The sequence below is a fragment of the Netta rufina genome, assembly GCF_964035555.1.
Source record: "Netta rufina genome assembly, chromosome: 5".
Classification (NCBI taxonomy): domain Eukaryota; kingdom Metazoa; phylum Chordata; class Aves; order Anseriformes; family Anatidae; genus Netta; species Netta rufina.
Genome location: NC_140128.1, coordinates 3815508 through 3838197, shown reverse-complemented (window position 1 = coordinate 3838197; position 22690 = coordinate 3815508). Strand labels below are relative to the sequence as shown.

Genomic DNA, 22690 nt, shown 5'->3' with positions numbered 1-22690 from the left:
GGGCGGGGGGAAGGAGGAGGCGGGGCCGCCCTGCGGCGCCTCCCCCCGGCCCGTTCCGCGTTGCCGCGGCGCGGGCTGGCCCCGCCGGCCGCCGTAGCATCGATGTGGCCGGGCGGGCGCGGCTCCACGTCAGCCATCGGCGGGCAGGGCCGGGCCGCGCCGCGCACAGCGGGACGGGAGCGGAGCGGAGCTCGCCCCTTCCCCTGCCTCCCCCTTCCTCCTCCTCCTCCTCATCCTCCTCCTCCTCCTCAGGGCCCCGCGGAGGAGCTGGGGCTGCGTGAGGCGCTGGGGGGCGGCTGCGGGGCGCTGAGGCCTCCCGGGCGAGGCGGGCGCGGAGCTGCAGGTGGGTGACGGCCGCAGCCGGCTGGGGCTGAGGGAAGCGGCCTCTGAAAAGGCTCTGGTCGCGGTGTTGTTTATTTTATTTTATTTTATTTTTTTAACGGTGTTTATGGCGCTCACGCAGGTTGTGTGCTTGTGGGGGAGGCTCACGGTGGCACTGCGCAGCCCGAGGTGCCCGTTTGATGGGAAAAAGGGGGAAAAAAAAGGGATTTTGGGTCTCATAATGGCTTTTCTCATCCGTTTATTTGTTCAAAAGCTGCAGCTCCACGTCTCACGGTGCCTTGTCCTTCACCAGGGTGTGGGGCGGTGCTTGCAGCCCGGCTGGGAGTGGGGTGGTGTTGGCTGCAGGGTAAATGGGAGCATTTACAGAAGGGCAGGAGCTGCTGTCCCTAGGCAGCAACTCCCTAACCCATCGTGTCGCTGGAAGCCTTGTGGGGTGGACGTCCCTGAGCTCCAGAGGGAAGGGGATCTGCAAGGAGACACAGCCCTGAGCAGGGGAGCCTGGTGTTCCCCTCTTCTGGAGGAATCATAAGTGTCGATGGGGGTCTCTTTGTTCCTTTGGCTCTGGCATTTGGTAGTGACAACAATTAAACAAACTAAATGTGGGGTTTTCATGCAGTGTTTTAAAATATGTGCAGCGTGTTGTAGAGTAAAAAGATATCTTGCTTTTTGTAATGAATTATGAAAGGTAAGTCTAAGACTACAAAAATTAATTGCAATAAAAGCATATAGTAGTCATTTTTTGACACGTTTTTCTTCACACAGTTAGAAAACACAAATCTGGACATGTAATAAGTAAGAAGTTGTTGTGTTTGTTAGTGTTGGTACCATAGCATTAACTGAGCAAGCTCAAACTTGAGCATTTTCCCATTACTTTATAAATGGAATAGAAAACTTGTTTTGATCCTAGAAGTCTATTATACAAGGAAGAAACAAACAGGAAAATAGAATTGAACTTAATTGTTCTTTTTTTTTTTTTTTTTTTAATCTCAGCTGCTAGACACAGTGGCTTTGATAGAACTGTGACATGCTAGTGCTCTTCCTCTGTTTATTAAAAAAAAAAGAAAAAGAAAAAAAATCTTTCCTCGTTAATATCGTTAATATGTCAGCACTCATAGGAACAGGTAAACAGTAGAGTTGGGCAGGTCTGATGGTTCTTGGCAGGTAAAGGGGTAGTCCTGCTTTCCTCTTTGTCATGCTTTTTTTTTTCTTTTCTCCCACCGTCAGTTTCTACTCTGATAGGTCTTGTGCTCATCTTCAAAGCTTCCTTCATAGGCTGAAGGCTTCTCGTCCCTTAATCCCCCCTTTTTTTTTTCTGAGGTTTTTGGTTTCTTTTTTGGCTGCCTTTGCAGCTTGGTCAGTTTACCTGGAGTGGCACAGGAGTGCAAGAAAGGTAGTGGGAATGCAGCCAGGATCAGAGGGATGAGCGGACGAAGGAAAAGCTGCTTCATGCCTTCAGTTGCAGTTGGGCGTCTGTGTCAGTTGCCTTTAACTGTGCTCCCAGTGTTGAAGAAATTCCTTTCATTTCTGTGTTTGTTTGTTTGCTTTTTCCTTTGAGAAACTTCACGCTCCAGGTTGTTTTGTACTAGCAGGAATGCTTTAGTGTAACAGAAAGTTGGGAAGTCTTTTGAAGGTGACTTCTCAAGAAATCCAACAACAGTCTCTTCAGATCATGAAGTCCGTTGCAAAAATTGTTTTTGTGTTGTTTGTTAGTAAACTCTGTTAACTTTGGGATGTCTTTATTTGCTTGGATTTTAGGTTGTCTGATATTTGTGTCAAAACAATTCTTCCAGTGAGGAAACATCTGTAAGGAAGAACCATGACTGCTGCAGAGAACGTGTGTTACACGTTAATCAATGTCCCGATGGATTCAGAACCACCTTCTGAAATCAGCTTAAAAAATGACCTAGGCAAGTAATGGGCCATGACTTGAAGGATACTTCATTATGCCTGCTCTATCCTTGCGTACTCTCATGATACATTTGCTAGAATATTGTTTGCATTTTATAAACTGAAGTCCATTTACGTTTTTTTTTTTTGTTGTTCTGTTGATTTCCAAAACGTGTAAATTCTTCTTTTTGCTGTGTTTTGGGAAACTTCGTTGTGGTTATCTTATGTGATTTTTCTTCTAATTCTGAGCAAAACTTTAAAATCACTTACAGTCTTTGTGTGAAGTAATACATTGATGGACCTGGGTGGATTTAGATATTAGATATTTAGATATCATTACATCATAATGAGTTGTAGCGCTGCATTGGAGTATTCTGGTTTAAAATGCTGTTTAAATGCATTGAAGCAGTGGTAGAATCTGTTTAACTCAGTTAATTCCAATATATTGATCACAAGAATAAATCTGAACTCCAGACTCACTGTTTAAATATCTCTTTCTTCCTCTTTATGCTTTTAGAAGTAAGGATGTGAATTTTATTGGGATTCTGTGTTGCATTCTTCAGGGGAATCTTTTGATGTGTAAGATTGGTATTCCTGTTAACTGACCATGATGTGTTAGTCTTCCCGACTATGTAATTAATATGATTTGCTTTCTTGAATTTTCTGTCCTCTCTAGAAAAAGGAGATGTCAAGTTAAAGACGGAGGCCTTGAAGAAAGTAATCATTATGATTCTGAACGGTGAAAAACTGCCTGGGCTTCTGATGACCATCATACGCTTTGTGCTGCCTCTTCAAGATCATACCATCAAAAAACTGCTGCTTGTCTTTTGGGAGATAGTGCCAAAGACCACTCCAGATGGCAGGCTTCTGCAAGAAATGATCCTCGTGTGCGATGCCTACAGAAAGGTGGCCTGTTGCTTATTTTATTTCTCATGTTCCCATGCAGCATCCTTCTATAAAGTATATGATTTTCTGTCATATAAAATGCATATCAGTGTTTTAAGAAGGTGAATTTCGTAAAAAGACAATGAGGTGTCCTCATAGACAGTTGGAACTTGAACCATCAAAAAGCTTGGTGTGGGCAAAGGCTAGCAAGCGTGTTCATGGAATCATAGAGTGGCTTGGGTTGGCAGGGACCTTCATGATGATTTAACTCCAACCCCGCTGCTGCAGGCAGGGGTGGGGATGCCACCCACTAGGTCAGGTTGGCCAAGGCCCCATCCAGCCTGGCCTTGAACACCTCCAGGGATGGGGCATCCGCAGCTTCTCTTGGCAACCTGTTCACCACCCTTACAGTGGAGAATTTCCTCCTAATGTCTAGTCTCAATCTATCCTTTCTTAGTTTCAGACCATTCCCCCTTGTCCTATCATTATCTACCCAAATAAAGAGTCCTTCTCTGTCTTTTCCTAAGACCCCTTTAAGTATCGAAAGGTCACAGTGAGGTTTCTCTGGAGAGCTTCATCTGAGCTTAACGGTTAGGATGCAAAGCCTGGTATTTCAAATATGCTGCTTGTTGGTTTTAGGATCTTCAGCACCCAAATGAGTTTATCCGGGGCTCTACACTCCGTTTTCTCTGTAAGCTGAAAGAAGCTGAACTGTTGGAACCTTTGATGCCAGCCATTCGTGCGTGCCTAGAACATCGTCACAGCTATGTGCGCAGAAACGCGGTTCTTGCGATTTACACGATTTATAGGTAAATGCCAGAAACTCTTTCACGTTGTAGGTAAAGAAGACCATGGCTAGCAGCTTTGGAAACCTCATAAACATACATCAATGGCTGTTAATTTGGTGGGAGCGGGGAGGAGAAGGAGAAGGTTGATACATTTTTTTTTGTTTGTCCGTTTGCTTTTTCCTCCTGTAAAGTCATTCTTTGGAAAAGTGAAACGTTCTGCAGTTGCCATCTGAAATGTGACTAAGATCCTTATATCGCAGGTTAATTTGTATGGCAAATAAATGCCTTTCTTAGTTATCTAAACTTCATTAATAGTAATCATTGTCCGCACTTACAAATACAGAAGAATCTTTATAGGACTATACACACACAAACTTATTTAAAGTGAGACATTCCTAATGTACTACAGTTACATACTAAGCAGTATTGCAGTGTTTGTTTTTTTTCACCTAAACCGTGTGACTAAACATTACTACTAAACTGAAATCATTGTTCTGGTGATGTTTTAGCTGTCATGATAGCAGGTAATTTTTTATGCTGAGTCTCTTTAGTTTCAAATAATTACACAAAAGCTATGTATCACTGCTCATCCTCTTTCAATTTTGTAAACTCTTGTCTTTAGGATATGCAGTTAAAAGCTGTGTTTTATCTCTCACCAGTAGTACTTTTACTTGTGTTTTTTTCAAAGAAATTTTGAACATCTTATACCTGATGCTCCCGAACTGATCCATGATTTCCTGGTGAATGAGAAGGATGCAAGCTGCAAAAGAAATGCATTTATGATGCTAATTCATGCAGATCAGGTAAGGATACCTGCCCTCAAACTCATTTGGTTTAAATAGTTGAAAATGTTGCAGGTAACTAGCCAGTAGTTTGTTGGAAGTTTAAACTATTTAAATTCATTAAAAACAAACAAAAACACAACAATATGTGGCAGTGTTGCACCATTTGTGGAGTATTTCTAAACTGCAAATAAATTAAAGCAGATTGTTGGTGCTGTCTTTCTTTAAAAGGAGAGTTGCTGTATTTGAAGAAGGCATACATTGCTGCTGAAAACTGTAATCAGTTTTGCCAAATAAGCCTAACTAGACTGAGAAATACTCTATTATCTAGTTCTGTAGGTAGCTTTTGCAGTCATATGGGAAAGAGATGGCGATTTCTGTTCAGTGTTTTGGTTACTTTGGTGATAATTGAATTTTGTGCCTGATTCCAATTAGTCTTGTCTCTTTGCCCTCTATATATACAAAAAGGATTAATTTGTTCTTTAGGTTTAATGTTTTTTCATAATTTTTTTTAAACTTGAAGGGTTGAATATATGTGGTTCTGTTCCAATTTTTAAAATGCATTTTTCTTTGAAATGTAGCTGAGAACTCAGAATAATTTAGAATAATTTCTTTTATTTGTTTAGGATCGAGCACTGGATTATTTGAGTACCTGTATTGACCAGGTCCAGACATTTGGAGACATACTGCAGTTGGTTATTGTTGAACTAATTTATAAGGTAAAAGGAAAATGTATTGTGGCACACTGAAAGATAGATGCATGTTTTAGATTATATTAGACTGCTTTATGGAAGGGTAGGACACAGTTGCGAAAGGCTTTTTAGCTAGCCCTTAGTCCATGTCAAGACCTTGTAGCATTGCATAGAATTGTCAATAAAAGCTTTTTATTACCTTTTGTAAAGTGTCATTCAGGGTTGGAAAAATCTGTTCTTATCTCCAGAAAAGTTCTGTCAACTCTTGCTTGATTTTCTCCCCGTAGTAAGATAGTTGCTATTCTACTAACTATATGGTTGCAGTTCTTTTTTCTTTATATGCCAATGATGCGTTGTTCTTTGAATCTAGGTGTGTCATGCAAATCCATCAGAAAGGGCTCGGTTTATTCGCTGCATCTACAACTTACTGCAGTCATCGAGTCCTGCTGTGAAATATGAAGCTGCAGGAACACTGGTTACACTCTCCAGTGCTCCAACAGCAATCAAGGTATAATTTGGTGTTTTCAGACATTTCAGTAGCTTTTAGTGTACTATAATGCTGTATGCTGTATGTTGTACTTCTAAAGACTGAAGGCTTCAGTGAAATGGAGTGTTTGACACTTCACATTTGAAACTGTCTCAAAATATCTCCTAAAACTGGTCTGTTTCATGTCATATGTCGCCCCCGCCCTCCTCCCTTAAATACTGAGACTGTATTTTGCAGACCTGTGGCTAGTGGACTTCACTTCACTTGGTTGTGGACAAGCTTGAATACTGTGCAAACTGTTCCAGTAGTTGCTACCAACCTGCAGTCTTCTTGGCATACTTGGCAAAGTAGACAAATGCTGAAGATTTGCAGACATAGAATTACTTTCTTTACTCATAAATATTATTCTTTCTAGACCAGGGTGGAAATGTAAAGTATTGAAGATTTACAATGAGTATTGCTTGACCTTGTGTTTATATATTTATCTTTGTACAGCTGATTAAGAACACACAGAAATTCTAAAGTTGTATTGAAAGTTCAAAAATAGAATATTGTCATCTAGATTAAAAGTAAAAAACATTTTAGATAGCTTCAAAAGGTCAGAAAGTGTATCAATACTTACATTCTTGCTTTAGTGTAGTCGTTTTCGTTGAGTACGAATATTGTATGTAGAAGGTGTCATTGAAGCCTTACCTAGATATGCTAATACTGGCATCTGTTTTAAATTAATTTTCATGTCCTGTTGTATACTTAAGAACTGACCCAGAGCATGCAAAGAAATTTATTATTTTATGGTTTTGCTTGAATTTGAAACCAAGTCTATATATTGTAAGCTGCTGCCACTGTTAGTCTTCCTGTATGGTTGTTGTAACAACCTGGTGGAATCATCTTTACAGTTCACCAGAAAGCTTGAAAACTGTTCTCAGGTTCATTTCTGTGCCAACTTATTGAGTAGTTGCTTTAATAATAAAGTAGAAGCTGTCTTTTCCTGACCTTCTCACAGAAATGTGCTTGCTTCTCCTCTCCGTTACTTAAAAAATGGTTTTGATCCTTTTAATTTTAGGCAGCTGCCCAATGCTACATAGATCTGATCATTAAAGAGAGTGATAATAACGTGAAACTGATTGTTTTGGATCGGTTGGTTGAATTAAAGGAGCATCCGTCCCATGAACGCGTGTTACAGGTATGTAAGCTCTCTTTTCCTGCAAGCTTATTTGAAGGATTTTCCTTCCCTAAATGTTTTAAGATACCGTAGTGAAAAATGTACTTCTGAAATTTAAACCTTCAGTTGATATAACTCTTGAAATTAAATGAACGGCCTTTTATGCTTAGGCTCACTGCTTTTATTGCTTGCATAAGAACTAACAATGGTAAATGCTGCCTAACTTAGTTATGTAGCTTGCCTGGTAAATGTTAAAATACATTAAATGAACACTGTGAGATTGCTAATCCCTAGTATGTTGCTTGTTTGTCAGTATATTTTATACTCTGTTTCCACAATGTCCTTGAAAATCGTTACGGACTTAAAAATTAGAACTGCCTGAGGAGGAAGTCATTTGAAGTAATAAAGCTGTTATTATTTTTATTGTTTAGGATTTAGTTATGGACATCCTCAGGGTGTTGAGTACCCCAGATTTGGAAGTGCGCAAAAAAACCCTTCAGCTGGCTCTGGATCTTGTCTCTTCAAGAAATGTGGAGGAGGTAAAATATATATAACTTGCATTTCATTACATTAATTTTAATTCTTTGGAAAAATACATGGCTCTCTTCAATTGTATTTGATCTTTTCTGCAGCTTGTGATTGTTCTAAAGAAAGAAGTCATTAAGACTAATAATGTGACAGAGCATGAAGATACCGACAAATACAGACAGCTGCTTGTTCGGACTTTGCATTCCTGTAGTGTTCGGTTTCCAGACATGGCTGCGAATGTTATTCCAGTGGTATGGAAACATTTAATTCTATCGTCATTTAATTATGTCCTAGCTGTATCAAAATACTTGCTAACCACCTGCACAAAAGAATAAGTGAAGCTAAGGTGTTTCTAATATTGGGCTTCAATAAACAATGCTATTTTTAATCACTAAGGAGATGTGGAGCTTTTGATACTGTAGTTACTGTCATCTTAGACTTTTATTTTTAAATGTCTGAAGAACGCGAGCTGAAAAGTACCTTTACTAAAAAGTGCAATAATCTCTATAATAAGAAAAATAATTTGTGGATCATGATAACTGATTGAAATGTACTTAAGGTTGTTTGACTTCAGCTTTATTAAATAAGAGATGTATGTGCATCTGAATGGAGAAGAAATACAATTGTGCAAACATAACTGTTGTTCTTTGTGCTCATATTTACTCTGTTGTGCTAGCTGATGGAGTTCCTTAGTGATAACAACGAAGCAGCAGCTGCTGATGTGCTGGAATTTGTGCGGGAAGCAATCCAGCGATTTGATAACCTCAGACCTCTTATCGTTGAGAAGATGCTTGAAGTGTTTCACGCAATTAAATCTGTCAAGTGAGTCACAACTAGGATACTAAACCAATACTGGAGCACCATATGCCTCTCTTGCATTGAATGTGTACTGTCATTAATTATGTACTGCCAGCCTTGCAGCCCATGCACACAATAGATGCCGGGGGTAGATGACCTGTAGAGGCATAGTTTCCCTCTTGCTTGTTAATACATAAGATAGATCGGGTGACTGTTGCATTGAATGAAGGAAAGCACTTCAGCTTTTGTTTCTATGATGTAACTGTTAATCGTATTTGTTAGTGGGTAGTACTGTTGAAGGCCAATGCTGAAGTGGTATATTTGTTGACATAGAGTTAATAAGGGAATATTGCAGCAGGAATATATTTGTATATATTTGTATATTTGTCAAAAAAAAATCTAAGATATGAATCTGCAAAGCATCCTGAGTATCTTGCAGGGCACTAAAAACTTGGCATTGTAATGGATATACTAAGGTTCAGTCTTACACAGAAAATTCTCCTGGTCACGCACTGCTTTGCGATTCTTCCAATACATGGGATACTTCTAATTCTTTGCTCCATCATTACGTCGTTAAGTGAAGAGAAAGGAAAAAAAAAAAAAACAAAAACAAAAACAAACTGTAACATTGCTACTCTTTCCTTAATCTTCACTCATACTTCTTTTTTTTTTTCACTCTGTCCTGTCTGACGAGAAGTTAGTTTGTCTTAGGTAATTGGAGAAATTACAGCTGACTATTAATGTGCAACAGAGTTATTTTTTATCATAATGAAATTTAATTTTAGGAATATCAATCATAGCACACGTGGAATAAGTTAGAAGCTGAGAAGAAATCTTATTTGCTATACTTACTATTTTATTAAGAATGAAAGTTATTCATCAAACTTGCTTTCTGTCAATCGCATCCTTTTGAGTTTGTCAAGGCTGGCCTTGTCGTGGCCACCTGGCTATCAGTGGCTTCTCTTGATGTACGTTTATCATTGAAGCATGACTAAATTACTGTTCTTGTCTTAGGATTTATCGAGGAGCTTTGTGGATCCTTGGAGAGTACTGCAGCACAAAGGAAGATATACAGAGTGTAATGACAGAAGTTCGCAGATCACTTGGAGAGGTGTGTTTGTTTTATGATACTAGCTTTTTGTGGTTTATCTTACTACATGCAGTGTGCTAAAAAATCAATTAAGATGGAACAGGGTTTTGTGATATAATAGTGTGTGCACAAGAAACTGCAGGGTCTGGTGAGTTCTGAGAGGGATCTAAGGCATTGTATGCAATGTCATGAGGTTTATGCGTGGGCAGAAGGCTTCTGTATATATTTCAACATCTACCTATTTGTGTTTAGATCCCGATTGTAGAATCTGAGATCAAGAAAGAAGCTGGTGAGCTAAAACCTGAAGAAGAAGTGTCTGTTGGTCCAGCTCAAAAATTGGTGACAGAGATGGGTACTTACGCGACACAGAGTGCTCTAAGTAGCTCCCGACCCGCCAAAAAAGAAGAAGACAGGTATTTAAGATGTCATACTAAACTGGGAGTACTCAGTTTTGTTTTGTTTTTTAAGTGGTATTCTCTCTCATGTAGAGTTTAGTGGTTGAGGTGACTTCCTGTTTTTAAGGTATTATCTCAAATAGATGATATCTGGCAAGAAGTTGCACAACTGCTGAATATTTGCAATCAAATCTTATTGCATATCAAAAAGGACAGTATTAGTTACAGTATCTTGAATTCTATATAATTCTTTATAATGTGTACTTGAAGTTCCATTACAGTTTTATTTGGATGCAGAGGTATTGCCTTTAGAGTAAAAACTGTTTCTTTTTTTTCTTAGTATCACCTTGCATTATTTAACCTCTGCTATATTTCATTTCATTGATAAGACAATTGCTATATTTTCTTAATTACTGCAGATGGGCTACTTTGTCTTGAGTGCTCATTATCACCTTAGTGCTATGATACTCAGAGTGGAGATTACTCAATACATCTTTCACTCTGTATTTTGTGTGGAATTGGCGACATGGCTTGTATATGCCATCTGGAAAAAATACTTTGGGGGGGGGGAAACAACTTCAGACCTTTCAAGCTTGTTTTCTGTACAGCATGGACACTAATGCATGAAGATAAGTATTTTAAAAAGTATCTTCCAAAACTAGTTTTCTGATAACTGTCTGTCTTTGCAGACCTCCATTACGAGGATTCCTGCTCGATGGCGATTTCTTTGTTGCAGCTTCCCTAGCTACAACTTTAACTAAGATTGCTTTACGATATGTGTCACTAGTTCAGGAAAAGAAGAAACAAAATGTAAGTCATATCTGTGCTTTCTCTGTAGTTGCAAAGAACAGCTTGTTGGGTCTTTGTTTGTTTGGTCTCTTTTTTGTTGTTGTTTGGTGGGTTTTTAAGCAGATGTGAAATGGGTTAAGTCCTGAGTGATATGCCAATTACAGAATTGTATAGTAGCAGTAATTTGGGTTGCAGATAGGGCCTACTGCTTTCCAGACGTGCTGCCTAGATGATTTCTTAGGTCATGGTACTTCTGTTTCTAGACAACTACAAAAAATGTTTTTTCCATAGATATTTACAAGTTTAATTTGCACCTGTTTACAAAATAAGTCAGAAAGAACCATTTCTGTAAAGCTGTGTAAAAATGCAATAACCACTTTCCATTCTATTTTCCTTTGTCTTCCTTCTCAGTCCTTCATTGCTGAAGCTATGTTGCTGATGGCCACTATTCTCCATTTGGGAAAGTCTTCTCTTCCCAAGAAGCCAATTACAGATGATGATGTAGATCGTATTTCCTTGTGTCTGAAAGTTTTGTCAGAATGTTCTCCACTTATGAATGATATTTTCAACAAAGAGTGCAGACAGTCCCTCTCTCATATGCTGTCAGCCAAGCTAGAAGAAGAGAAACTTTCCCAGAAGGTGAGATATAATAAATACATAATCATAAAATCATTTTTTACTGATGTTCCCATCCAAGCAGGTCCCAGAAATGTCACCATTTGACTATGTTCAATTTAGTCATTATTTGACTGTTTTCTGCGCTAAGGTTCATAACTAATTGTGAAATTGTGAATATTTGTCTTTTTGCAGAAAGAATCAGAGAAGAGGAATGTGACAGTTCAGCCAGATGATCCCATTTCCTTCATGCAGCTTACTGCTAAAAACGAAATGAGTTCAAAAGAAGACCAGTTTCAGCTCAGCCTTCTTGCAGCAATGGGAAACACACAGAGGAAAGAGGCTGCTGATCCTCTTGCATCCAAACTTAATAAGGTAATCTAAAAGTCAGCGTTAATTATATTCCCTTTGTGCTGCTCATGTGCAGGATCAATTATGGGAGATGCAGGCTGGAACTAATGAACCAGGCTATGCTTAGAAAGACCCATGTGTGTGTTATGATTTTGTGAATTCAGTTGAGAACACATTTCATCTGGAAGGGTTTTACAAATTGTAGTGTGCACACAAGGGGATAGGGAAGGAAGGATGGAATTAAAAATCCATTTGTATGAATAACATGGAAAATCACTGTGATTTAGCTATAAGTCATATGATTTGGTTTATTTTGGAAGGCTTATGCAAGAAATATGAATTTTGTTTTCCAGAATGTTACTTTTATATATTTTCTAGACTAAATTCATGATGTTCAGCTGAAGCAGTTATTTTGTCTATTTTCTTTCTAGAAAGACAGTTCTGTGAAATTGAAGCCTCTTTGCATGCCTGTTCTCTTTGTTTTGGAGGCTCATGCTAAAAAACAACAAATTCACTTGGAATGTATTAATTTGGCATTGTTTGTCATGATTTCTTGTTTTGAAATGGTTTATGAGAAAAACACCTTAACTTCTGTTCCTTTGCAGGTTACTCAGCTGACAGGTTTCTCAGACCCTGTTTATGCAGAAGCGTACGTGCACGTCAACCAGTACGACATTGTTTTGGATGTGCTTGTGGTAAACCAGACCAGTGATACTCTGCAGAACTGCACGCTAGAGCTCGCCACACTAGGTAAGGAGTACTGGTGGAAACAAAGCAACTCTTTGGCAACAGTGAGCTGCTGGGTACTGACACCCTGTTGTAAGTAGGTACTTAAACACTTCTAAATACTTACAAATTTATCCTTGCTAGTTGACATTTTGAAAGTTTTTTTTTTTTTAATTCCCTTAAAAATATTTTTCCTTCCAAATGCTGGAATACTTGTATCTATTGGCACTGAGAGATAGCATCAGATGTCACACGCAGTAATCAGATTTTGAACTGTCGGTGTGTTTTCTCCTGGAAAAAGAGTGTTCTATTTTCCCTTTTTCCTGATATGTAGAAAGTTTTCGATGTAGTTATTCCTCGTTGTACTTTTACGGTAGAGCAAGATGACAAAATCCAGATTGGCATGGAGCAAATGTGAGGCACTAAAAACAATCTGCCCTGGGTGATTCTTGCGCTCATCCAGAAGTGCTTGAATACGGTGTGTACTCAGCTGAAACTATTCCCTGTGCTAACAGCTGTACTGGTGGCATGTTTGAACAATACTGAGGCTGCAGAAACTTTTGGGTTTGGGACTGGAGCAGATAATCCAAGAAGAGTAGCCAATTTCCTGTTAGTTATCTTATGTTTTGGCAGTCAGGAGTTGAAATGTGTGTACAGCAGACTTGGAGAACATGTTACATACTTTTAGTAGATGTAAATATGACTGAAGGACATCAGCTTCCTCATGTTTTTAAGTCATTTGATAAGACTAGTGATAGAGATAAAAATATATTATTTAATAGGTTTCTGTGTATCGTTCTATTTATCAACTCTGTAAAGGGGAATGCTGTAGCTAATAGTTGATTTCTTCAGATAACTTGGGGGAAAAAAAAAAAAAGAAAAAAACCACAACAAAGTAAACAACCACTAATGTGATGGAGCACTCCTGCATGTGTAGACCTGCTGCTGTTCATGCTGTGTTCCCAAATTGTACTGATAGAACTAAAGAGTCTCACAATTTGTTGCTGATGGACTAGGAAAAGTATAGCTCTCACTGTTTCCTGGCAACAGTTACAGTCAGAATAAAGGATACTTTGACCTGTTCTGAGATAGCTTAGCCCATGCAATGCCGAACATTGAACTTTGGGTTTGAGGCACTTGATGGCGGGGCTAGGTATTTTGATGTTGGTGGTGATTAAAGCACAGGGTAGAATTAAGTTTGCTGTTTGTTTAAAAACTATTGCCAGACTTAATCCGAAGACCATATAGGTCAGTGTTTTCATTTGTTTTCAGTGGATTTGGGGTGAGTACACTAATATGTTAACTGAAATTTCTTAATGGAATATAAATTGTTTTGTCTTGTGGGTAGGGAACTGTAGAAATGAACAAAAAAAAAAAAACAAAACAACAACAACAAAAAACACAAAGTAATGCCTTTATGGGATTTAGTGCAGCTCTATAGGCTTTATTGTTGAATCCCAAGAGAATACAAACGTTGTTCCAAAAGCTAACCTTTTGACTACTGGTAACATTTCCTGACGCCCCACCTCCCAATTTCTTTAAACAGGTGACTTAAAACTTGTGGAAAAACCATCTCCTTTGACTCTTGCTCCACATGACTTTGCAAACATTAAAGCTAATGTCAAAGTTGCTTCAACAGAGAATGGAATCATTTTTGGTAATATTGGTAAGTAAACAATTGTATGTGCAAAATTAACACGCAGCATTCCTTAACGGCTCGATGAGTTCCAAAATAAATACATAAAACACTTCGTACTGGAGAAGGAAATCAAGTGGCCTGCTGTGTATGAGTATTTTGTGATGAATTTTTGTTTTTTAAATTTGTATCACTTTTATGTACACTCATGGTGGGGTGTGCTGCCTTTAGAATGATGGTCAGCAAGATACTTGAACCCAAGTCTCTGCATTGAAAGTGAGCTGGGCAGCCTTGCTTGAAAGGCTGATGCACTTAACTCAAAGTTCTGTGGCAACTTGGGTAAAGCTCCTGAGAAGGGTGGAGATCAACGCTGAGCTGAGCAAGTGTTGACTGTTGTTAGCTGGCAGGTGGTAATTGGGTACCCTTATCTATTGCAGACTCACTTCTTAAAATATGAATGTGTTTTGTTTTATATCGCAGTGTATGATGTCTCTGGAGCTGCCAGCGACAGAAACTGTGTGGTTCTCAGTGACATTCACATTGACATCATGGATTACATCCAGCCAGCTTCCTGTACAGATGCGGAGTTCAGACAGATGTGGGCAGAATTTGAGTGGGAAAACAAAGTTAGTTTTGTTTTTTGTACGCTATTTTGGGTTCTTCTGGATAAGTTAGCATCTTGTTTCTTGCTCTGTATTGGCTCATTATCTCAGGATATACACCTCATTCAGATGTTTCTGTAATACAAGTGATTCTTTCCTATATTGTATTTATCACTAGATAGCTCTGGCTGCATTCATTGTCTACATGTCTGTGTAAGTGCCACTGATTATCTCCAAACATAAAAAGCGTCTCTTTTTCTTAAAGAACCTGTATAGTTGATAAAATGCATTGGATGTTGGCCCCAAATAACTCATTCTTTTATTGCTCTCTGATTTTTCACAAGTTTAGCGATGCAGTACCTTTTTTTCTTACAAAAGAAGTACTTGTTTTGAGCTTTACCTCCTGTATGGAAGGTGTCAATTGCAGGGTGATTGCTGTGTGTTTCAGTCCAAAGGTGAAATAGCAAAGCTTTTAATTTTTGCTGAGACTGCAGACTTATTCATAATGTTGAGCCCCTCCAGTTTTGAAATATACTGTCCTCTTTCTTGAAATGATGTGTCTTGCTTCAGGATTTTCCATGGCTTCCAAGCAGAATAACTTTATTCCTACAAGCAGAATAACTGTTATTACTAGAGCAATAACATCCAGAGTACTTACAGATGATACACAGAATACCTGCATACACACAAAATTCTGGGTACACTTAGTACTAGAGGGTGCCCACGCTGTTAGCTCAGGACGTTTTTATAAGGATTTAAAGAAAATAATCTCATATGACAGAGCAATATAATTTAAGAATGGATTAGAAATGTTAAAACAGAATGAGATGTTTTACACAAACTGTACAGCCTTGTTTGCTACACGTATCTTCACATGTATTCACTTGAGACTGGAAGTAAGTGCCTGAAAGGCAACTTGTGAATAAATTTTAACCAATGATATGTGAAGCCTTAGCAATTTGGAAACAAATTCTAAAATAGATTTTAAAAGGCAATTTAAACAATACCTACAATATTCGGTATGAGAAAGTCAAGGCAGCCCAGGGAGTTTTGTTGCTAGAAGGGAAAGATGAAAGTAATTTTATGATTGGTTAAAAGCAAGCTTTTGGTCTAGATACCACTTTGTCTTCTGGCAACATGTAAACTGTATTCAGAAAAAAAGTATACGATTTGCTGTACAGAATCTGTGTGTTCAACAACAGAATATCATATTTACCTAACACAGCTTCTAAAATGTAATAATAAAATGTAATTTCCACTCCTTAATGAGTGGATGGCAGGAGATGAAGATTTGGTGTGATTCCACCACATGATCCACCACATGATGGGGCATCCAGCTAGCTCTCTCAATGTGGTATTCCTTGAGGAGAAATGTCGTTGCAATCTCTTTTATAGGGAACTGAAGAAGGGTTAGTTTCAGGAATGCCTGAGCTGCTGATTAAAGTAATTGTCCTTTTTCTTTTCCTGTTTGTGAAGGTTACTGTGAATACAAATATCATCGATCTAAATGAATACTTGCAGCACATACTGAAGTCAACCAATATGAAATGCCTTACTCCAGAGAAGGTGAGTTATTTGCTTGGAGTCTTTTTGTGACACCCTTTTCTGTGCATTTGCTTTTTTCTTTAAATTGTTTAGCATCAGTTACACATATTACTAGAAATGCCTGTGTAAAATACAAAATAGTATATATGCATCAAAGTTCTTAATGCCCTGAAACGAGTAAGAAGCAAATTGTTATTAAAATAACAATTTAATTTATCACTTTATCGTCACTTTATCACTTTAACTGTTTCTTGTTAAGTTAGAAGAAAATCTGAATGTACAGATTTGATGAACCGTCTGTTTTCATACAGCTTCTTTATGTAGTTCAAAGTTCTTTCCTTCTCTCTCACAGCTAACCTTTCTTTTGATAATATAGCCTTTTTGCTGTAAAACAAAATATGTACAGTAGCTGTTTGTTGCCAAGATACACAGTGTATGTATACCAGATATTATCAAATACATAAATAGTAGCTAAAATAGGCATACTACCTACTTGCTCTTTTTACCATTTTTGCTGTTCATTACCTAATACCATAAAATGTCATCCTACCTTGTTCTAAGAAATAACACAGATTGCGTATCTTTCAGTCTTAATTTTACAAAAAGACAACCACTGCTTTCCATTGCATGATTCGCACGTTTCACAAAAAGCTGTATGTGAAAGCAGAAGTTTAAATGTTAAATACTGACACCTGTCTAGCTGTACCTACAGTGAATGAGAACCTGTTTGTAAAGGATTTTGGTCTTTCTGAAGAGTTCAAATGTGCTTTCTGTAGGCACTTTCTGGTTATTGTGGCTTTATGGCAGCCAATCTTTATGCGCGTTCCATATTTGGAGAAGATGCCCTTGCAAACGTCAGCATTGAAAAGCCGATTCATCTTGGACCAGATGCTCCTGTCACTGGTCACATACGAATCCGTGCAAAGAGTCAGGTAATGAGCACTGTTTCTTCTTGTAGTTTCTGAGAAAATGTACTGAATGCTCTTAAAAACTTGCAACTTTGGGGGCTGTTAGTCAATTTCTAGTACTTAGGTAACTGGGAAAAGATTTGGATTAGATGGATATATGAACTTTAGTTTTTAAACTATCTTACAAATATTTTGTTAGGGGGCAAAATGTCTTTCTAATTAGGCGTATTTATAACATAAAACATCTTCTCTCCGAGTGTATTACCATAAAATTGGTCTGTGGACCAAGATTTCTTAATCTTTACCCGTAGTACTGCAAATAGGATGTTGTGTTTCATTTGCATTTAAATAAAGATAAATTGCCCCCTGAGCTTTCGCAGTCTTTTCCTACTGAACTAGACATTTTGGTTTCTCATTCAAAGGAAGTTTTATGCATTTAATTGCTGTTCACTGGTTCTTTTTCTTTCTTTTTTTTTTTTTTAAAAAAAAAAAAAAAAGCAAAACCCGAAGTCTTAGTAGAATTGCTTTTTGAAGGCATATCTATGAGTCTGCTTTGAATTTTAGAACCTCTACCCTCTGACAAAAAAACAGAGATTTAGAACTTCAATAACAAAACAGCTACTGTACTAACAAAAGTTTTTTTTACACAGCATACAATAAAGGGCAGTCTCAGTTTTCACAAAGAAACCTTTTAGTTTGTGATGTCATTGCAAAGCTTTTGGAGTAGTTTAATGTTTTTAACATGCTTACAGTGACCTTTTTACATAAGACTGCACTCGGTTGCATATACCAGCTTGATTTCATCTTCAGATCATTTTGCTGTTGATTAGGTGGATTTACTTGGGTAATTTCTTTTGACTCTTTAGTTTCTGTGCAACATGGTTCTGTAGTGAAATTATTTTCTGTAGCCTTGATGTGTTAAATGCTACTATCAGCACTGAGACTTCCAAAAGCTGAATTTGAGTAATTGGACTAACAGGTGTAATTTCTCCAGTGGGAGTGTGCTTCCAATGAGTAGAAAGTCAAAAGGCTTAAAATTATTTATTTTTCTGCATCTTATATTGAAGGCAAGCTTAGTAGCCTTTACCTAGTGGTAAGAAGGTGTGCACTAGAATTTATGTAACTAAGTGGACAGTTAGAAATACTTTGTTTCCCATGCCACTAGCTTCATAGGTTTCTGTATATGGAACTTCACTTTAATATAGATAAAGTGATTTATTTTTTTAATTATCTGTGTCATAAATTTCTTTCTTTTTCCTTACAGGGAATGGCTCTGAGCCTTGGAGATAAGATCAATCTGTCTCAGAAGAAAACAAGTTTATAAATTTTACGTAATGTCTTTTCAGGTCTTTCACAATTTAACTGTAGGTATGTGGCTTTTGGGATCCAGAACATGGTATATTCTTCAGTGTTCTGTAATTGTAGAAGCCAAGCTTTTGAGCTGAAAGCATTCCAGCAGATAATTTATAGGTTCTTCATGATTGATACTGAGCAAAACTTAATTTTTTTTCCTTTGTCCTGGACATCATATTTTCTTTGTCTCTAATATATACTGATCCTCACAGTACAATAAACAAATTATACCTATACTGTCTTGTGTGTAAATTAAAAATTAGGTATTTGATTAGTACTGAATATTCAGCCTGGGTTATTTTAATACTCTAGGAAAATGCTTCTTGCTTTCTGAAAGTGTTTACAGTAATGACTAGGCCTAAATTATGTGAACGTGATCATGGCACTTAAAATACTCTAATGTAGTAGTATATGCTTGACAACTACATCAAAGGCTGCATCTTTTTAATTGTTGGTTCAGTAATGTAATCACTTGGCACAGACAAGATTATAATATCAGAAAAGGACACTGTTAAAACTCATCCATTTCCAGCAAGCAGTAGAATCTTAAACTTTCTTAGCATTTAAATCTCTTTTGGAACATTACCATCACAAGAATCATAACATCCTCAGTGTTGTGGTTTTGTTTGTTTGTTTTTTAGTTAAAAGCAAGAAAGACAGCAACTTGCAATATTAAAGCTGTAGAAATGTAAGCAGTGTTTTCAGTGGATGCAGCCATTAGCCATGTATTTGAGCTGAGGAAGGAAGGAGTGAGACTCATAGTGATCTTGCGTTGAAAAGCAGTGAATTGAACCATGTTGAGGATTTGTGGAAAAGGAAGAATTGTGAGTGGAGTTCAGGTCAGGATATGAAAACCATTTGGCTACTAAGTGTTATGCAAATTAGCAGTAGATTAAAGCATGTACACATTAGATTGAAAATACATTTAGCTGAATCTGTTGAGCATTAATCTGAATTTGTTAAATTGTTGTAAGCAATTAATTCTGCAGAAGAGCCTCCGGAGCCAACGCAACTCTTCCAGCTGGCAGAAAGTCCTCCTGATGAAATTGAACAGCTGTGGTCCTGCTCCAGTAGGACAGAAGAGAAGTGAATTAGTATCCTGAGTAGCCGATTTCCAAACCATGTAAGGCCTCAGTGATGAAAGTACCTATTCTGCACTCTGAGTAAGGACAGGATAGAGCACACATGTAAAATCGGAAATGAAAGACTCCAGGCTGCTGTGTTTTATCCAGCTAAAGGATAGCTTTAAAAGTACAATGCTAAACCTGAGCTAATGAGTGACATTCATACAAATATTTCATTGTCTACTCTTCCCAGTATTACTTTTTGCCAGCTCACTTTCATCTCTCCATATAAGTGTTATGTTCACTTAGTTCCTTTTCGTTCCTATCCTGTTCTTAAGCTTAGGTGCTAGAAGAGTATAGTTTGTCCATAGTGTGAAGAAAAAAAAAAAAGACCTGTCAACGTCTGAAGCATTGCACTGAAACAGTTGCTCAATTCTGAATTCTGAGTACATTTTATCTTTGTGATAGAAATCACAAAGTCAACAGAAGTCAGCTGTCAGTATTTATTATATTTTGAGCCATTAGCAGTGGAAGCCATTCTGAATCTAGTGGCCTGTACCGAAATTTGCATTAGTGTACGCCAGTGTATGTACTTGTGTACAGGCTTCTCAGTAACAGATGCGAAGCTTGTGTCTTTTATTAAATATTCTGAATTTGACATACGTGACTTCCAGAAGCTATGGCTTATTTTACTGTTTTCACATAGGCACACACACTTATTACATGCAATATGATAAAGGTCTTTATAAATAAGAGAGGCTGTTGCCATGTCTTAATGTCTGAGCAGAGGAAAAAAAAAACAAAACTTTAAAGCTACTTCTGAAGGTTCTTATTTCCTTTTGTGCTTCTGCGAGCACTGAATAAGTCACAGTAATATGTCTCAGACATAAGTAGTAGATACTGTTGATATTAATTACTATGATGTGACTTAAAACTTTTGCCTGCAATAGCAGGTAGAATCCAGCTCTAGTAAATGTTAGAGGTGGTAAGTGTGTGTAACGTGGTTTCGCTGAGTGACTTCAGAGAGCTTTGCACGTTTTGAAATGCCTTTTGGGTTCTGGCATTGTTATGCTTTTTAATGCAAGTTCCAGTGCATGTGCTGCATACCAGCAGGAGTTGAAGCCCTGCATATGCAGCTCTGCCCTGATAATGAAGTTAGGTCTCTACATGATCTCACAGCAATGGGAGTTCAGAGTGGTTGCATGGCCTGCTGTGAAGTTACGCCAGAATCACAGGGATATATTACAGATAATCAGAATATCACCTTAGTTGCTTAGTATGTTGTAAGTTTGGGAGGGATGATGGGAGAAAAGTATAGAAAGATGTTATGTTTGCTCTCCCTTGAAACTCTGTCTACATGGGTATGCTGCTTTTCATGGAGGGGTAGAGGGGGATTTTGTTCTCTCAACTATTTTAAGCCAAACCAAGAGAGAAGAAAATCCAGGGGCTCCAGTGAATGATTTCATCTCTGCAAAGGCATCGTGATTAGCAGGGCACTAGCAGAGATGGTAATAGCTGCATGAATGCTGGCACAATGAGAGGGATTTTGCTGACTGCAGCCAAGGAAGGATGTTTTTGAAGGAGGAGAACGATTTCCAGTATCTGTTTTCCAAGCCTTGTTTCAGTCACAATCTGTAGTCCCGTTTGGAGAATAGAAAATGATCTTTGTTTGTGTAAACGTCAATATTTCATGTGACTAATAAATCAACTGAGAGGGTCAATTAATTTAACTTAGTTTAGGATAACTTTTGCTGTCAGGACTTTATGCAAGGACATGAAAGCACCTGTTCAGTGCAAGCTGACTTGAGGATTCCTTTTCCATCTGTCATGTATTTCAATAGCTCTCCTACAGAATTGATCTCGTGCAGAAGTTTTTATTGGCAGTATGACTCTTGCCAGTAACCAGAACACTTTGGGAAAAAAAAAAACAAGCTAGATGCCTGTTTCCTATCTAAAGTTTAGAATGCAATTCGGTCCTATTTAGATATGTCCTGTTGTGAATGGGCTCAGATTTTGCTCAGTAACTCAAATTATAGGCTGGTTTTGGTTCAGAACACCTCTTTAAAATAGCTTTTGTGCCCTGAGGAGAGATCAGCTGAGAGATTCTCTGTCTGTCTGTGTACAAAGACAGAATTCTTAAGTTGTGTCACTGGGGAGAGGTGACCCACTGGTCTTCCAGTGCTCTTGAGCAGACGTGTGGGGTCAGCTCAGTTGCCATTGCTCACGACAGCTGTACTTGGGACAACTACCACAACCGTTTACAGGCTGGCGAAGCCAGGAGCACAAGAACCACGGATACACCACTGGTCACTTTAAAAAAAACCTCTTGTTCTTCAGAGAACAAGGGCTCTGAAATAATTCCTGATGAAAGGTATTAATGTAAACATTTTCCAGGTATTAGAGAACCATGTTCTGCACATGTAAAGAAATATCTTACACAGACCATCCTACCTTAGGATCCACTTACAACTTTTTTATTGCAGCAAAATTTAGAAAAGGATAGTTTCGATCTGTGGCTCTGCTATATTTTTTTAACACTTCATATGAGGAGGTTAGTAACCTGTTCTCTGGGCAGCAGTAATACATATTGCATACATGATGCTTGAGTTTCAGAAACTTGGATAGCAAGTACAGGAAGAAATTGCCATCAGGAATAAACAGAGCAAGACAACTTGCTTTTGCATTAGAAGTTGTAAAAAGTCATTACATGGCGCAGTGCTGGCAAAGCAGGAATCTGGTTGCTCCTTTGCCCCGGCTCCTAAGGTGCAGCTGCTGCAAGTCAGGCAGGTTTCATTGACAGGGCTCGGTAAGGATTTAAATTTCTGTTCTGTTCAGATGGTGCCTGAGAAGCAGGAACGCTTACATAGTGTCAGGCACAATATCAGCAACGCTATTGTTTAGGAGAGGAAGAAGTCGTCCCAATAAAACATGAAGGTAGGTGATACAAAACAAAACCAGGTCGTAGAGGAACCTACCTTGTGCGTTGAGGTTTGAGAAGATTTGGAAATGGGCTCTGTAAAGACACCTGAATACGTCCGTTAGAAGCGTGAGGCCTCATGTAAAGGCTTTATGGCACAGAGCTGCAGCTCTGTTGGGAAGATGGCCAGTTAATCCACGGCTTGGGCAGCCCACACAGTGACACCTATCAGTTAGCTGTGCCATGACACAAAGTCAGGTATTTTATAAGGTTCCTAAATTTTTCATGTCTTGCTACACCAGAGGGTGCTGTCTCACAAGTGATAAATGTTAATACAGTGTTGTGTTT

The 22690-nt window shown here is 38.3% G+C and overlaps 1 protein-coding gene across 1 annotated transcript; it reads left to right on the top strand.

Annotated features, from left to right (window-relative positions):
- The first annotated feature begins 51 nt into the window (after window positions 1–51).
- Window positions 52–18597, top strand: COPB1 (COPI coat complex subunit beta 1). Its single transcript, XM_084287087.1, has 22 exons — window positions 52–343; window positions 2098–2249; window positions 2906–3135; window positions 3754–3923; window positions 4591–4705; window positions 5311–5403; window positions 5747–5884; window positions 6927–7046; window positions 7457–7564; window positions 7658–7804; window positions 8230–8375; window positions 9366–9462; window positions 9694–9854; window positions 10526–10646; window positions 11037–11264; window positions 11436–11615; window positions 12197–12341; window positions 13864–13983; window positions 14434–14579; window positions 16032–16121; window positions 16877–17032; window positions 18273–18597. The coding sequence occupies exons 2-22, from the start codon at window positions 2159–2161 to the stop codon at window positions 18330–18332; spliced, it is 2862 nt and encodes a 953-aa protein (XP_084143213.1). The 5' UTR covers window positions 52–343; window positions 2098–2158; the 3' UTR covers window positions 18333–18597.
- The last annotated feature ends 4093 nt before the right edge of the window (window positions 18598–22690 follow it).

Bases quoted from the DNA above. Each gene is read 5' to 3' on its own strand.
- COPB1 (XM_084287087.1), top strand. From the start codon at position 2,159: ATGACTGCTGCAGAGAACGTGTGTTACACGTTAATCAATGTCCCGATG. The intron at 12,342-13,863 runs GTAAGGAGTACT...TTCTTTAAACAG, and splicing joins GCTAGAGCTCGCCACACTAG to GTGACTTAAAACTTGTGGAA. The intron at 14,580-16,031 runs GTTAGTTTTGTT...CTGTTTGTGAAG, and splicing joins AATTTGAGTGGGAAAACAAA to GTTACTGTGAATACAAATAT.